General features: G+C 37.7%; 1 protein-coding gene across 2 annotated transcripts in view; it reads left to right on the top strand.

Moving 5' to 3' along the window:
* The window catches only part of LOC122841288 (enhancer of polycomb homolog 1-like), a 35,270-nt gene extending 20,811 nt beyond the window's left edge, over positions 1-14,459 (top strand). For both annotated transcript variants that reach the window (XM_044134477.1, XM_044134476.1), the window contains 10 exons: positions 1,485-1,633; positions 2,686-2,833; positions 2,911-3,075; positions 3,492-3,581; positions 4,231-4,379; positions 5,087-5,496; positions 9,031-9,146; positions 9,235-9,370; positions 11,175-11,511; positions 12,779-14,459. In XM_044134477.1, the coding sequence (XP_043990412.1) occupies positions 1,485-1,633; positions 2,686-2,833; positions 2,911-3,075; positions 3,492-3,581; positions 4,231-4,379; positions 5,087-5,496; positions 9,031-9,146; positions 9,235-9,370; positions 11,175-11,511; positions 12,779-12,851 (1,773 nt within the window). In that variant the 3' untranslated portion in view covers positions 12,852-14,459. The remainder of the gene's footprint in view (positions 1-1,484; positions 1,634-2,685; positions 2,834-2,910; positions 3,076-3,491; positions 3,582-4,230; positions 4,380-5,086; positions 5,497-9,030; positions 9,147-9,234; positions 9,371-11,174; positions 11,512-12,778) is intronic.
* The last annotated feature ends 1,700 nt before the right edge of the window (positions 14,460-16,159 follow it).

Genomic DNA, 16,159 nt, shown 5'->3' with positions numbered 1-16,159 from the left:
AGTTTTACTTTAGTAATTGTTGCTGCATGTTTGTGATCAAACTTCACATTCCCTTCAAATAAAATCTAAATAAATTGGGGAAAATGTGTCTGGTAAAAGTCAAAACTTTGTTTCATGTAATGTTTTCTATTTTTAAAATTTCTATAAAACATTTTTGTCCACCTGTATTAAATGAACGAACTGTGAACCACATTTTTACAGTTTTTGAATTTTATAATGAGGGGCCATGAATCAGTATTCCAAGGGCTGCAAATGGCCCCTGAACCAGACTTTGGACAACGTCTGAAATGCTGGTTACTGGATCGGACCTGCAGTAACTTTAAATCTAATAGTTTAGGTCACATTAAATTGCTGATTAATGTAGACGACCGACTCTGTGGCTCATATTATTGTCTTTTTGAAGCATTTTAATCCAGGTCGAGTTTTTATCACAATAGTTTTCTAATGAACCAATCAGGCTGTTATTGAACTGCAGCATCAGAGGCGTTTTCCTTTTCTCTCTGATTAGTCGTTTTAAGTGTTGTTGTTTTTTTTACGTGAACAAATGAAGCAGAAATAAGATGGAAAAACTTACAGCTTTAGTTTTATCCTGAAAGATGGAAAATGTGAGATTTAAATGTCAGCTTTTGTTCCCTCTGACAGAGAAATCGAGAAATAAATTTCCATGCATGGTTTAAAAAGTTTTCAGTTTTGAACAAGGCTTTGATGAATGGATTTAATTATAAAACGAAATTTAAATTCTGTTTGGCTTGTGGAAAACTGAGACAGATTTTATTAGAAATTAGCAGCTGAATTTAAATGAGACTAAACATGCAGTGAAATACAAATTTCTGTTAAATTTAATTGGTTTTGGATAAAATAGTTAGTCATGTTGGGTTTATAATAGAGGCGCTCCAATTCTGGCCGATAACTAATTTAAAAAAAACTATTCCATTTGTTTGTTTTATCTGAAATGTTGCTAAAATAGTCAGTTATTGAGTTGGTTAAAATTAACTGACAATTGTTTTAAAAGTAATTTTTGGCCGATCAGCTCTAGAAAATCTAAAAACTCCTTAAATTACTGGTTGCTCTTTTAAAAAAAAATTATATATATATATATATATATATATTATATATATATATATATATATATATATATATATATATATATATATATATATATATTATATATATATATATATATATATATATATATATATATATATATATATATAAGCATTTTAATTTTTTCTTTATGCTGTAAGTGACTGATATTTGTCCACAAATCCAAGCTGAAATAGTAATTTTGAGTATTTATATACAGAAAGTTAACAGTCTGGGGCCTCAGCTTCCATGTTTTTGTCATCAGACCTTCGTGGTTTTGTTCATTTATTTATCACAGCCTTAAATCCTAATTGAGGGCCATGAATCAAACATGAGCCTTTAATCCTTTTCACAAGCGTTCAAACTCCTGACTGCTGGGTCGTTTGTCTCTACTCGCTCAGAACCGTAAGAACGACGAGGCGTCGTATGAGAAGATGCTGAAGCTCCGCAGAGACCTGAGCCGGGCCGTCACCATTCTGGAGATGATCAAGAGGAGAGAGAAAAGCAAGAGGGAGCTGCTGCACCTCACGCTGGAAATCGTCGAGAAGCGGTGAGTCCCACCGCAGACCCAAAGTTCTGCTTCCCAAACGGAACCGAAGCATCAAGCTGAGTTCCTATGAAATCCTGGAAAACACTGGAATTCCAGCCAGGTGCTTGGAAGGTGCTTGATTTCTGCGTAAAGTGCTTGACACTCAAGTAATAAAGTACAAACCGTTTGTTGAAAGCAAATTTGGAAAACATTATTTACAGTTAAAACCAGATATTTTCGCATACTTAATAAAAAGACTGACATCTTTTTGTTTTTCCTTGTTTTAGTTTAGTTAGAATCACTTAAGTTATTTATATTTAAGAGCCAGAAAACTTGGCAAGGACACATTTAGAGGTTTTGTTTGTAACGTTTTTTTTTCTGTTTTTTTTTTTTTGCTTAATTCATTTTTTGGTAAAAAAAAAAAAAAAAAAAAAATGACTTGGGCAGTTATTTTAGGAAGGTGACGATATGTTATCATTTAATTTGACAACGAAGGTCAGTTACCGGAATATAATTTCTTTTAATCATTTCAATGCTATACATGCTTATTATTCCCCAATAGCTTTTTTTAAAATTATAACAGCTTTGACGGATTTGAATTAATGAGTTACCACATTTAGTTTCCCTTTCGGATCAATTAAAGTATTTTGAATTTAAATTTGACTTGAATTAAGTTTAAGGTTTTAAGTCAGCATTTTGGAAACTCTTTTGATTACCTAACATTTTAATATTAAACAACATTTTTTAAATTTGGGGATTTTTTTTTTTTGTTAAATTAATGTTTTGTTCTCGGATCAGTCCGGGTGAGTGAGAAACACTTCAAAACATAACATTTTGTTCCTGCTGTCGGATATAAAATAGTAAAACCAAAAAAATAATTTATTGTACTAAATAAAATATATAAAGGTGTACATATATTATGATATATATAAATGTGTACTGAAACTCTTTTCTTAGTTTTAGTTCATTTGTTTTGTTTTTATCTCCAAAGTGTGGTCCTGAAAAAGTTCTTGAATTTTACTGAAAAGTGTTCAAACTCAGAAAGCCTGTACTGGTTTCATTTCCGTCTCCAGAAACTCCATGTCGGACTTTGGTGGAGAAATAATGGCGGAGGTTCTGGCTGAGCGGGCGCTGGTGAGGCCGCAGATCATCCCCTTGGTTCCGCTCACCAATCAGTACCGACACCAGGACCATCTGGACTCCAAGGACTACAAGTCCAAGGTGAAGCTGCTGTCAGGAACGTGGCGATAGCCTTAGCGGCACCAGAACCTTGTCGTACTAACGCTTTGCTCTCGCAGCCCGAGAAGGCAGAACCCCAGCGGCCGAAGAGGAGATACGAGAAGAAGCCGAAGATGTTGCCGTTGTCGTCGGGAACGGCCCACCACGTGGGTCCGGTCGTGTTCAACGCCAAGGACCTGAACCAGTACGACTTCCCCAGCTCCGACGACGAGCCATTCTCCCAGGTAAGGCGCTAACGGGTTAGCTCATCGTCAGCGATCAAACGATGGATTTTGATTTAAGTTTCTTGAGGTCTGCACTGCAAAAACACAAAATCTTACCAAATAATTTGGTTTAGTTTATAGGGCAAATATCGTAGTACATGTAAAATAAGACAAAACTAACTTAAAAGTAGCTTTTCAGCAAGTATTGGGAGCATGTTTTAAGTAGAAAAAAAAGAAATTATATATTGATGGAAAAATTACAATTACAGGATTTAATTTAAACACAAAAACAAACTGTCAGAAATCTTTCCCATCTTCTCTCTGGTGCAGTTTAAGATTAAATCTGCACTTCTGAGAGCGACAGAACTTCATGGTGAATGCACTCTTTATCCTTGAACTTGACGGGAACCCTGACCTTTGACCTCTTCTGCCCACAGCTCCACTCAGGCTCTTCGGAAGCGGAGGAGGAGAACGACCCCGACGGAGCGTACGCGTTTCGCAGGAGAGCCGGCTGCCAGTACTACGCCGTAAGCCTCAAACTTTTAACTCCAGCTCTAAACAAACCGCCTTGGAAATCCTGGAATTTATTTGGATTGTTTCAAAGTATTTATTATTCCTAATTTATCAATGACTTATTGATCGTCTGTTAAAAGTAAAACAAAAATTATTGAAATTTCAGGATTTTTTTGTTAGGTTTTTTTCCTCTTGCCAATCAGGTGTGTGAGCTGTTAGACATTTTGCCTTGTATCAAGCTTTCCCTGTGTCTACTGTAGAATAATAACACAAAAACTATTAACAGTAATAAATAATATTTCATCATATTCCTAACATGATGGCCGAAGTCATTTTTTTGCCCAAAGATGTTTTAGACAAAATACATAAAAAATCATTTTTGGAAAAAATTTACTTCTTTTCCTGAAATGACTTTCAGGAATGTGATTGTGAATTTAAATAATTTTTTTTTTTAGTTCATTTGTTGTGTTTTTATCTCCAAGTTGAGGTGCTGGAAAAGTCTGAAAACTTACCTTGAAAACTCTTGAAATGTGCTTGGATTTTATTAAACCTGTCAAACGATGTGTTATTGGTTGTTAGCCTGCAGTCGAGGTTTTTATCGGCCACAGTCCTGGTTCCCTTCAGGGTCGGGTCAGGCTAACTGCTGCGGTTCTGTGTGTCCAGGCCCGTCCGGACCTGGTGGGCAGCTGGCCGTGGAGCGGCGCCTGGGACGGCGGCTCGGCCGAAGCGCGCTTCCGCTACAGCCTCACTACGCTGACGGTTCCACGCCGCTGCCTGGGCATGGCGCGGCGACGCGTAGGACGAGGCGGCAGGTCCGTTCTGCTTCACGCCAACAGTTTTTCTGAAACACAATCACATGTTAGAGTGGAGATGGAGAAAAGAAATGTCATGGAAATCTCGTGCAGTTGAAATATAACTTGTATAAATCACTGATTGTTGCATATTTTACATTCTGTGTGGAAGTGTGGGTAAATACCTGTAAAACGTTTGTAGATTACATTTATAACTTACAAGGAACTGAAATTAATAAAAAAAAACATGGCTTCAGAAAGATGCAGTTAAATTAAATGTTTGTTTCTTTAACAATCTTAATCTTGCTGGATTTAAAATAAATCTGAAAATCAAATTTCAAATTGAGTATTTAAAATATGTCTAATAGACAAATTTCACGATATATTATATATTATATCGGCACCAACATCGGTATCGGTTTGATGAATAAAACTGAGCCGATATTTTTAACTTTTTCTGGATGCGTTTCTTTTTTCCAAATTTGTCAAAGTGAAATATATAAATATTAGTTTATCGGCCATAACAGTGTCATTGATATCGGTCCAAACTTTCTTACTGGTGCTGGTCTGAAATCGTTTTCTGAGCTGAGAAGCTAATTTTATTTTTATGTGAATAGAGGGCGGACATTATTCTGATTCATGATTTATTTTTTTGGTTACATGAACTGTTGACTTTGATTTAATTAAAAGAAGTTTTTCCTGACCGTTTGGTTCTGGTGGTTCTGCAGGGTGTTGCTGGACCGGGCTCATACCGACCATGACGACTCGTTCCACCAACTGGACCCAGAGACGCCCGACCTGCCGCCGCCCGCCTCTCCGCCTCCCTCTGCGACTTCACGCTCGCCGGCTCCCTACGCGCTCGCCGGTACCTCAGAAACGAATACCTCGGACAGAAGTTCCCCCCCCTCGGCTGCGCCCCCCTCCTCGGACCTCAGCCAGATACTGTCTAATATAAAGTCGTGCCGCTGGAGGCACTTCAGACCTCGGACACTACCACTACACGAGCTGGACAACGCCCAGCCGCTGTTCAGGAGGATCAGTCGAAGCGTGAAGCGCCCGTTCTCCGCCTCAGCTGGGGGACGACCGTTCGGATCGCAGCGCCCGGCCAGGGTGGTCCCTCCTCCCACACCCGTTGCTGGTAAGTCCCCTCAGCGGGTTCTTTAAAGCTGCAGTTTGTAACTTTTATTAAAAAATTTTTTAACATATTTGTTGAAACTCTCATCATGTCATGACGGTTTATAGAGTTGCACAAATGGCCGTTTTCCAACATTCCCTGCTCTGCCGATGCTCATTTTTGCCAATACCAATTTTGTTTGAAATGTGGCTAATTATAGCAAGAAAGTTGAGTTGGTAACAGTGGTCTGATTATTAAACGTGCAGGCATGACCTGGTGGGTTGGGTCGGGTCGGGTCTGTCGGACAAAACTCTCTCACTGCAGAGCAGAGGACAGAGGCCGATTTTTAGAGCTGAGGTAGATGAGATTGGTGGATAAGATCGGCTCCACGTGGAAGCATCAGCCGATCACCAATTTCCCAAAATTGAGGAAATCGGTGTCGATAAATCAATGACCAGATTATTCACAGAAAAATCTGTGAAAAACACCACCTTCCTGAGCTGCTGTTGCTGTCTGAAATGCATCACTCCTGACCAAAATCAGCCCATCAGAGCCAGGAGACGGGTCTTGGCGCTATCAATCATCCTCATGTACTCACTGCTAGATTGCAGAGAATCAACTAGCTGTTACAGGAAAACTGTTTATCTGCCATCATCAGTGGCTATGCTAACTAGCCTCAGTTAGGTGCAGTGTAGGCAGACCTGTGAAGACACTGTTGCAGTAATAAATGTGACTAAAAATAAACCATGGATGAGTTTCTTTTTTTGGGGGATTAGTCCTTTTATCCTGGAAATGTTTTTCATCTGATAGAAGGCAGACTTTATAACGGTCTTTGTGTGACTCTGAAGGTTAACCCAGATGCTAAGCTAGTGGAAACATGTAGTGGCTCCAGGAATGAACCTTGGGGAACCCCACTTACCCAAAAATAACTTCCGTCTTTTCCTGTTTGTCCCAAAAAGTGGTTCTCACGTTTTTTTGTCTGGAGATTCTTTCCATGTTATTTTTAAACTTGGAGCAGCTCTTTAGTTTAATCAGCTGTGAAAAGCTGTTGTTGAAGAAGTGAGACTGTTTGTGCAAGGACAAATGAGTCGGGTTGTATCGATTTTGTCTCAAAGAGTAACTGAATAATTAATTCTTCCAGTGTCAATCATATAACTATATCAGTTATTTTAACAATGTTACTGCATCTGCTTTAATTTTACATTTGTTTACAGAACCAAATGGCTCCGACTCCTGCCACTTGCTTTGTGAAAGATTTGTTCTTGTTTTTAAGTTTGAGCTGCCCTCCCGGTCCCAGAGGTGTCAATTAAACCTGGATGTGATGAATAAATTCATGACTCACTCCGGATCTGTTGCTAAATGCCGCACTCTGAAGGCATTCAGGTGCAGCTGGTCTGATGGTGGTGCAAACATTGTTTTTACATGGGTTACAAGCTTTTGGTTATTGATTGTGTTTGTGAAGCTGCACCGTAATGAAAATGCCCAGGCATGAGTCAAATTAACAGACTTCTTCTGCTGAAAGCTGCGCTACAGCGCTACAGAGTTAACTGGGAAAACTTTAGATTGGAGGAATTTGATATGCTGGAGATGTCATCAGATGTTTGACTTGGAGAATAGAGGGACTAATAATCTCAGATGCTGTGGAATAGAAAATTTATGGGTCGGCAGGGGACAGAGGACATCAATATTTCAGAGAAGCATGAAGCTGCTTCAGTCCATGACATGAGAAACAAGACTTTGAAATCAATAAAAAGTAAAAAATCAAAAGACTCGAGGCAAAAACCAAAAGTCAGGCAGAAAATGCTGATGTTTTACAAGCAGCAGGATTTTAATGGGTTTTTTTTTTTTTTTTCCTGACTTGGATGTGATTGAATTCCTGCTTCTGAAGATTAGCTTTAGCTTTACACCAGATGTACTGTTACATCTGAACAGGTTCTGGTTTGGTTCTGGTTCTGTTTGCACACACTGGGAAATCCAACTGATTGCTTAGAAACGCTAAGAGATGAATGAAGTGACACAGATTTGATCCAAACACATTTAAGTTCTCACCTGCTGTTTGAAAATGTTTAGCTGGGTGTTTTGAGAACCTGTTTGGTTTCACAGCTTTTCATTCCCAAAAAATGAAAAGTGTATGTATGAATGTAAAACATCCACCGTATGTATGCATTAATGTTTTTACGGGTCAAACACTAAAACATGTCTGGTGTTTGACCTGTAAAAATAGGCAGTTAAAGATGTTTTTAAAGGGATTAAACTAGGATCCACTGCAAATATTTGACGCATTTCCCAAGTTAAATGAAAAGGTTGGACGGTTGTTTTCCCACCATATTACCAGAGGATAGGTCTTTCCTTTTCAGTTTCATGTCCTGTCTGTGCGAAAGTGTTAAAATCAGACTGAAACAGAAATTTTTGAGATGATGTTTCGAAATCTAAACTAACCAATGGCAAATTCAGTACACAATCTACTTTTTTCTTCCTTTTGTGATTTCTGCAATGTTTTTATACTGAGGCCGAGTTGCTCTTAGTTTGTTTTTCCCCAAACTGACTGTGGATAAAAGTCAAGTTTAAATGTATATTTTTTGTTGCAGTTTTGGCTTAATTTCTGCTTTGTTTTTTCAGCAAATTGTTTTTTTCTGAGTCTGTAAACCGATTAGTGAATTATTAAATTTGTTGCAAATTCGTTCAACAGTAGATAAATCATGATTAGTCGTTTCAGTTTTAAATGAGTATGAAAAAAGTTGAGTCTCTTTTACTCTTATTTCTCCCAGTTATACCTGCAGCTGCTTAATTAATCACAATTGATCATAAGTAATCTGATTAATCGTTTCAGGCCTGGTGTGAAGTTACAACGTGCAAAACCTCCTACTCGTCTTTTGATTCTGTACTTTCACACACAAAGGTTAGACAGTCAGTGTTTCATGATGCTTTACTGTTAGAAAGCATCATTTGAGATTAAAGTAACTAATATTTATTTGTTTTTTGGTTAAAAGGAATCAGCCTGGTTACTGCAGTATTTTATCTCTGTGTTGTATAAATTAACTCGACACCAAGGAGTTCTGGGTAGAACATATTTACAGACCAAGCAGGTGTTTCATTTTAAATGTAAAATGTATTTTATTTTTAACAGTTTTGAATTCATTTCTTCAGCAAATTGCCTTTTTTGAGTCTCTGTTCTCCATTTAATTATTAATTGTTCACTAAATTAGTTGACGATTATTTCAGTAATTGATTAATTGTTTCTGTATAAAACAATTTAAATCTCCTTTTGCTCTTACTACTTCCTGTTGTACCTGCAGCAGCTTAACAGTTAAACACAAGTAATCCGATGAATTATTTCATGCCAGATCACAAAATGAAGTTGTGGACACGCTAATCCTCCTTTCATCTTTGATTCTTTACTTTCGTACATCCAGGATCAGCAGTCGATGTTTCATGAAGCTTTTTTTTTTCTTCTCTCAAAGTAACCCAGATTGTTGTATGGCAGTATTTCATCTCAGTGTGGTATAAAGACGTGTTTTGTTTTTTTTACCGGATGGCTAACTTTCTCCTCTGTCTCAGCGTTCACAGCAGAACAGTACCAGCAGCATCAGGAGCAGCTGTCTCTGATGCACAAGCAGCAGCTGGAGCAGATCCAGCAGCAGCACCACGCCAACAGCACTGCCAACAGCACACAGGTCTGCACGCTGCTGCGCCTCCTCCGCCGCCGCCACACGCGCTCAGCGGCTGGGTTTCTCCTAACCTCTCCTCCTCTTCCTCACACAGAGTCTGGTGAACACGCTGGACGAGGCCAGCGCTCACTTCGCCGCCTCGGCCCTCGTCTCCGCCGAACAACTGCTGGCTCTGAAAACCAAGGACGAGCTGGCCCTGGGAGGCGGAGTCAATGGCGTCCTCTCCTCAGGTACAGCCGGCGACACAAACGCTCCACCCTAGAGTGCCGCTGGATGAAATTTCCCCAAAGATCAAATAAAAGCAGAAAACTAGAGTTTATGAAACTCTACGCCTTCCTTTATTTGGGAATCTGATGAGAAACAAGAAGCAGCCTTTATTGATTGCTTAAATCTGTTCTTGACTACAAAAAATATTCTATAGACGGTGACATAAGAAGGTTTTCTCTTTTAAAATCCTCACCATGCATAACAAATCAGTGATTTTCTGGGTTTTCTGGTCAACTGCTCAAATGACAAATTTCAGTTTTTATTTTTGTGAGCAGACACTAAAACATCTCATTCTGCTTGTTTTTAGCTAACGTATTGTAATAACTTATTTAATTTAGTCAAGTTTCATAATTACTTGTATTGTTGTTATAGCAATTATTTTAGTTATTGATTAATCGATTGTTCTGACGATTAATTGATTTAAAAAAACTGGCACATTCTGCGCATATTTTATTTAAGCCTTTTCCAAACAATATTAGAAATGCATTAAAAGATGCAAATAAATAATAAATTTCTTTTTTTTAAAATAATCAATGTTTTACTAATTTAGCACTCCTCCAGTGAAGGACTGATAATCTATAGTAAAGTTTAAAAAAAGCTCAGTCCTACCTGCTTAACTGAACGTCACTACAGTTTAGTTCTGATCTGTTGATTACTTGATTAATAATTGGTTTGCAGAATGTGCTTAATAACAGATTTTCTTGACAGAAATTGAATAAAGTGAAGCTAAAACTGCTACTTGAAGAGTTCTGGGTTGAACAAACGTTCAGACAAATCCAAAAAAAATTGCAACATGTATTTTTATACAATTTGGCGTAATTACTGCTCCAACTGGTGGTTACTACAGTTAACGATTAATCGATTACTAAGTTAGTTGGCTATTATTTCAGCTATTGATTAATCACGATTGTTCTGATTAATTGTTTCAATCCCCCCCCTTTTCTTAAACAAAACCATCCTCTGTTGTAAATGAGATCGTCTGCATAACATTAAAATAAAAATGAACATGCAGGTTGGTAGATTAACAAAACAGAAAAAAAGTATTTTAACTTTTTGGAAAACAAGAACACTGTAAAAACACAAAATCTTTTGGTCTAGTTTCTACTTCACATTTCTTAATACACTTGAAATAAGATGAAGCTAATTTACTGGTAACTTTTCAGCAAGATATAAGAGCTTGTTTACAGTCAATATTGATTAAAAAATTATTTCATTATTTCACCTATAACTAAACTCTTTGCCAATGTTATAAGTTAATAATCTCCCAATGGAATAAACATTTTTTCATGTATATTAAGAATTTTTTGATGTAAAATAAGTTTGTATTTCTTGCCAAAAAGTTTCTTGTAAGTCAGTTTTTCTTATTTGAAGTGCACTGAGATATTTGCACTGGAAATTAGACAAAATATTTGGTAAGATTTAGTATTTTAGATGTGAAAACATGAACTTAAAAGATTTCAACAGCCAGAAAACCTGTTGCAGTGATAATGATTTTAAAATTTTGTTCATGAACATTAAAAAGACCCAGATTGGTCGCTTTTTAAATACGCAAACTCAGTAAAGTGTTCCTAAATAATTTTTTTGTTTAAATTCGTATTTAGCAGTTTTCTGTGGCCCCTTTGAAAACATTTTTAAAAAGTGTGATTTATTTCATTTCCCCCTAAAAGATAATTTCAACCTCCATCTCCAAACCCTTCCTCCCCCTGTCACCTTGTTGCCTTTCTGCCCCTCCCACCCCACCACCACCCGTTTTCACCCCAACCTCAGGTGTCTACAAGGGCTTGTCGCTCTCGAGCACAGCGTCCCCGTCCCCCGCCGTCCCGGCTCCTCCCACCGCCACCCCGACGTCCGCCTTGCTCCACCCCAGCTCCGCCACCAGTAACAACGGCACAGCCCACCCCCCCGCCAACGCCACTCAGGTCCTGCTGGGAAACAACAACAGCCTCCGTCTGGCGATCCCCGCCGGCAAGCGCATCCACGCGCCGCGGACGCTGAGCACCACCATGTCGACATCCGCCTTAAAGCTCGCCCACGCAGCAACCGCCAACTGTCAGAAACCCAAGGTGGCCGCCTCCACCACCTCCCCGCTGGACTTGGTGCCCAGGTGAGGAAACACCTCTGGTCCTTTAAATCTCTGTAAACAAAATTGTTCTTCAAAAAAAGGTTAGTTGAGGCAAAAGCACCAAACCAGAAGATTTTTATCGTCCAGTTTTTGGTAGAAAGAAGGAAAATAAAAACAGTAAATCATGCAAATGGAAATGATTGAATTTGTTTTAATTCATTATGCGATTCATTTATTGCTTATTGCAACAGGTCTAAATCAAACAAAATGTTAGGTTTTTTTTCCACAATAAAGAACAAAAAAAGCCAGAATGTTGTTACTGATTAAAGGCAATTCTTAAATTAGGTTTTAGCTTTGGCTAAAGGAGCTCAGTGTTTCTGCAGTTTTACAGTTTTCTGGATATTTGTTCCAGATTAGAGGAGCATAAAAACTGACAGTTTTTCTCCATGTTTAGCTCTGGGAATAGAACAGATTAGTCCTTTATTAATCCCAGTGGATTTACTTGTTACTGCAGCTTAACAAAATATACCCAATTTTATACACGTATATGTATATTTAAACTATATACTAATGAAATACCTAACATCTTGGGTTTATAAATAACTTAAGTCGCATGACTTTATTTCAATAAAGTTGAAATAATGGGAGAATAAAGTGTTACCAGAATAAATTTGTTGGTCTAAATACTGTCATACAATTCACAGAAGGAATGATTAAAGCTGTTTTCTGTAAATATATTCTGCCATTTGTATTTGTTTTTAAAAAACAAGGCAAGACAAAACATTTTTAAATTGGATCTGGTGTTTAAAAAATTATTTTATTTTTTACGCCACATTCTCAAGCTGAAGCAGAAATGCAGTTGGACAGATTTATACTTGTTTTTGCTAATTGAAACTGCAAAATTCAGTCAAGTGGTTCAATTTGTTGTTGGACCCAAAACGAGTCAATTTGTCTTGTTTTAAGCAATGAGCCGGTTTCTGTTGTGTTGATCAATCAGAGCGTCTCAACTGCGACAAGCAACTTCCCAAAGATGGTTTAGATCAGTTCAAACCAAAGTAAAACAAAAATAATTGTTGAATCCTATATTTCTACCATAAACATTAGTCATTAATGCTGTTTGTTGAACTAAATGAATATTGAGGTTAAACTTTTATATATTCTGCACGAGAAGCTGAAAAGTTCATTCTGGAATTAAATGAAACTTTTCCTGATGTTTGTGTCACTTTTACAAATAAACCTTAAAAACCTGAAACCGTCTGTAAGCATTTAAGCTAACGGTGCTCCTCTGCCGTCCTTTGTCCCGTTCCAGGGAGAATCTGGAGCAAGACAAGCCAGCGCTGAACAGTCTGTCAGAGAACACAGTGGCCATGGAAGTCACGTAGCCTCCGCCGCCGGCTGCGAGGGAAACGTCACCTGGCGGAGGCGCCGTTTTCTTCCCTCTGCTTTTTATTTCCTCTTTTTTTTTTTTTTTTTTTTTTTTTTTTAAGGTGCTATGCATCATTTTGTTTAGTCGTGAATGCAAGTGGTGGCTGAATGAGCACGGCAAGGTTGGGTTTCCACGGCAACCGTTTTGGGACTTAATTGCAATGCTCGTCTCGTACAAATTTTCTTTTCTTCTCCCCTCCCATAATTCCCCCCCCGTTTGTTAATAAGAGATCGTCTGTAAATTCTTAATATGGCAATTATATGTACAGTACAGCATATTTGTAATAAATACCCTGGCCCCACCTTTAAATGCCCCAAAATACCCCCGACCACCACCGCCCCTCGTTCTTGTATATAACATTACTTGAATACAGAATTGTTCATTTGTGATGTTTTGCACTCGATACAAAGTTAAAAAGAAAAAAAAACATTAAAAGAGAAAATGACAAACTGCAACTGGTGCAAAAATAACGAGTGAAAGTTGTACCACAGAAAAATGTATGTCATCACATGCATGGTGCAGAACCTGCTGTTGGATCTATTTATTGTGCCGTGTTTACAAAAAGTTATTTCTCCCCACCTTCCCTCTCCTCGCCATTCATGTCTTTTTTTTTCTGCTAAATTTTAAATACACTGTACCTCTCACCGGTGCCCCCAAGCTGTAGTCAGTGTTTTGCTACATTTAGCTACATCTACATATATTTTTTTAAAATATTGAACATGTTTCTTTTGTTCAACCACTTTGTCGTGTTGAGTCCGGAGTGGCAGGCCGGTAGGCGAGGCCTTTGTTTGGCATCAGATCCTCCATAAAGCTCTTCCATACATTTTTTTATTCCTGAGACAAGTAACAAAACAATTGGGATGAAGACTTTCCCAGAAGTCTTTGCTGCTTCTGATGTATCTAAGCACTATTATGATTTGTTTTTTTAATTGACTGATGCTGCTTTTGTATGATTTTACCATTTGGTTTTCACTAGACGGCCTCATTTTTCATTGTTTTTCCTCCATCTCATTGTTTTTTTGTTGTTTTTTTTTTAAATAAATATTTTTGTATCGTCCCCTCCCCCTTTTTTTATTTTAAATTTGCTCATGGAAAAACTTCATTCTTTTGTTACTTGTTGCTCTAAACAAATATATATATATATCTATATATAAGGGAGTAAAAAAATGCAGTAACTGACATTTATCATTCCAGCCTCTATGTAATAACAAACATGTATGAATTGAAAAAAAATTAGACGTTTTCTCTACTTTACAAAAGAAAAGTAAAGGCTGAAAGGCCAAGAACCACATGTTATCGGGTGCCTTCATTTGGGAAAAAAAAAAAACTAAAAAAAAAAAAAGTGCTCTCTTCTGTGAAGAGTTTGGTACTGAACAAGGCTACTTGTAGTTTTTCTTTGTCTGTACCTCTATCCCAATGACCATTCCAGTTTCCCAGTTTGATTCATGACTCTGTTTTCTGTTTGTTTTTTTGTAGACCCAACCACCACACACACAAACAAAAGAAATCCTTTTGAAATGTCACAAAATGAAATAAAAATCCAGGGCATTATGTGTTTCGACCAGCATGTGTCGTTTGTTTTTTTGTCCTCTACAGTTTGTCTCTAAATGTTTTTAAATTACCTCCAAGTTTGGGAAGCTTGTTAAATTTGGAAAAGTAAGTACACCCCTGCTGCTTCCATAGGATTTCATGAGGAAAGTAGCAACTAGCTTAATGCTAATTGAATAATTTTCAATGTGACCGGAGATGTTTCATGGTGGAAGCTACTATTCCTTCTCAATGAAGTAAAAAAAAAAGAAAAACTTAATCCCAAAGTGTAATTAAATGATTTATCCGAAGAGTCCTTCTGGATGACGCAGGATTTCTGGTTGTTTCCATTGAATGTGTAACTTCGCAATTTGAAATTTTGAAGATTAATTAGCTTAATGCAAATTTGGATTAATAAAAATCGATAAAGTTTTAGGATGACTTTTTTATTTTTTCGTAAAACTGCAATAGACTTTTTTTTTTCCACCAGTCAAGTCAACTGGCGGATTTTGCCGCTGGCGGAAACCACGAAGAAAGCGACCGGAAGTAGCTGGAGGATCATGGCGGTTATGTTTCCTGACTTATTGCGTAAATGAATTTATTCACTGGGATTTTAATTGGGCTTTGTTTTGTATAAAGGAAACCCCGTAATTACGAAACTGTATTTTTTTTCTACAAAGTTTTGCGCACATTTGTAATGGAAACGCAGCTAGCCTTGCAACAAAATGAGAAACTTCCGACCAAAAACTGCTGTACATGCTAACAGCTCAACTCATAAACGTCCGGACGACGTCATTCACCGTTGGCTAGCACTGCTAATCAAACTCATTTGCTTTTGCTGCCCTTCTGGAAGTCGCTGAAAGTCAGAAAGTCGGGATACGACCGATGATAAAGGTCCTCCGTCTCTCTCTGCATCCATAAAGTCTCTTCAACTCCTCTGGGATTTCGGATTTAGTTCAGGTATGTTGTGAGCTATTGAGATGCTAATTAGCTGCTCCATGTTACAAAAATGCCTCCACGCAGCATTTAAAACCAGAAGAAATAATTGTCCAAAAAAGTCACTTCAATCAAAAAGATTCATAAAAATAAGATCCAGTTAAACCTGGAAAATATAACATTTGTCAAAATTCTCTTTATAGTTGGATTTTGCGGCATGTTTCTACCAGTGTCAACTAAACAGAACGCCAGACCAGATGGAGCTTTTATTGAGAGGGGAAAAAAGAGAAAACATAAAGGTAACAGCCGGAATAATAGCAAATAATGCAAACTGGGCAGTAGTAGAAATAGAGTAAGAAGTGGTCAGTTTGTCCTATTGAAACAGCTACAACGTTAGATCATGTTAGCTTTTTGCAATGAGGCATGAGAGAGGAAGAGCCTCATATTGTGTCCCAATATTTTGAAATGACTAGTTGTGTGTTCGGGTGTGATGCAGAACAAATCTGTAAAATAAAAAAAAAGTAAATTAAAATCTAACCCATTTAAAATAAAACCCTGCACTGGATTCCCATCTGGTTTGGGCACAATCAGTTGTAATTAGTGAGCCGAAGTTGGTCCCAAACGGAAAGTCCATCCAAGGGAACCTCCTTTACAAAATTCACATTTTGCAGGTTTTTATGCTACAATTTGGGTTTCTGCTGCTTCTAAAAACAGTCAAAGTATTAAAAAAGACAATGTTATATAAGTTAATGTTTTTGGTTTGCAGAAAATGATCCATTTCAAAAGCCTCCCAGAAGTTAG

The sequence above is a fragment of the Gambusia affinis genome, linkage group LG12, assembly GCF_019740435.1.
Source record: "Gambusia affinis linkage group LG12, SWU_Gaff_1.0, whole genome shotgun sequence".
Taxonomy (NCBI): domain Eukaryota; kingdom Metazoa; phylum Chordata; class Actinopteri; order Cyprinodontiformes; family Poeciliidae; genus Gambusia; species Gambusia affinis.
Note: the sequence above shows the minus strand (reverse complement) of the source record. Positions and strands in the feature narration are given on the sequence as shown.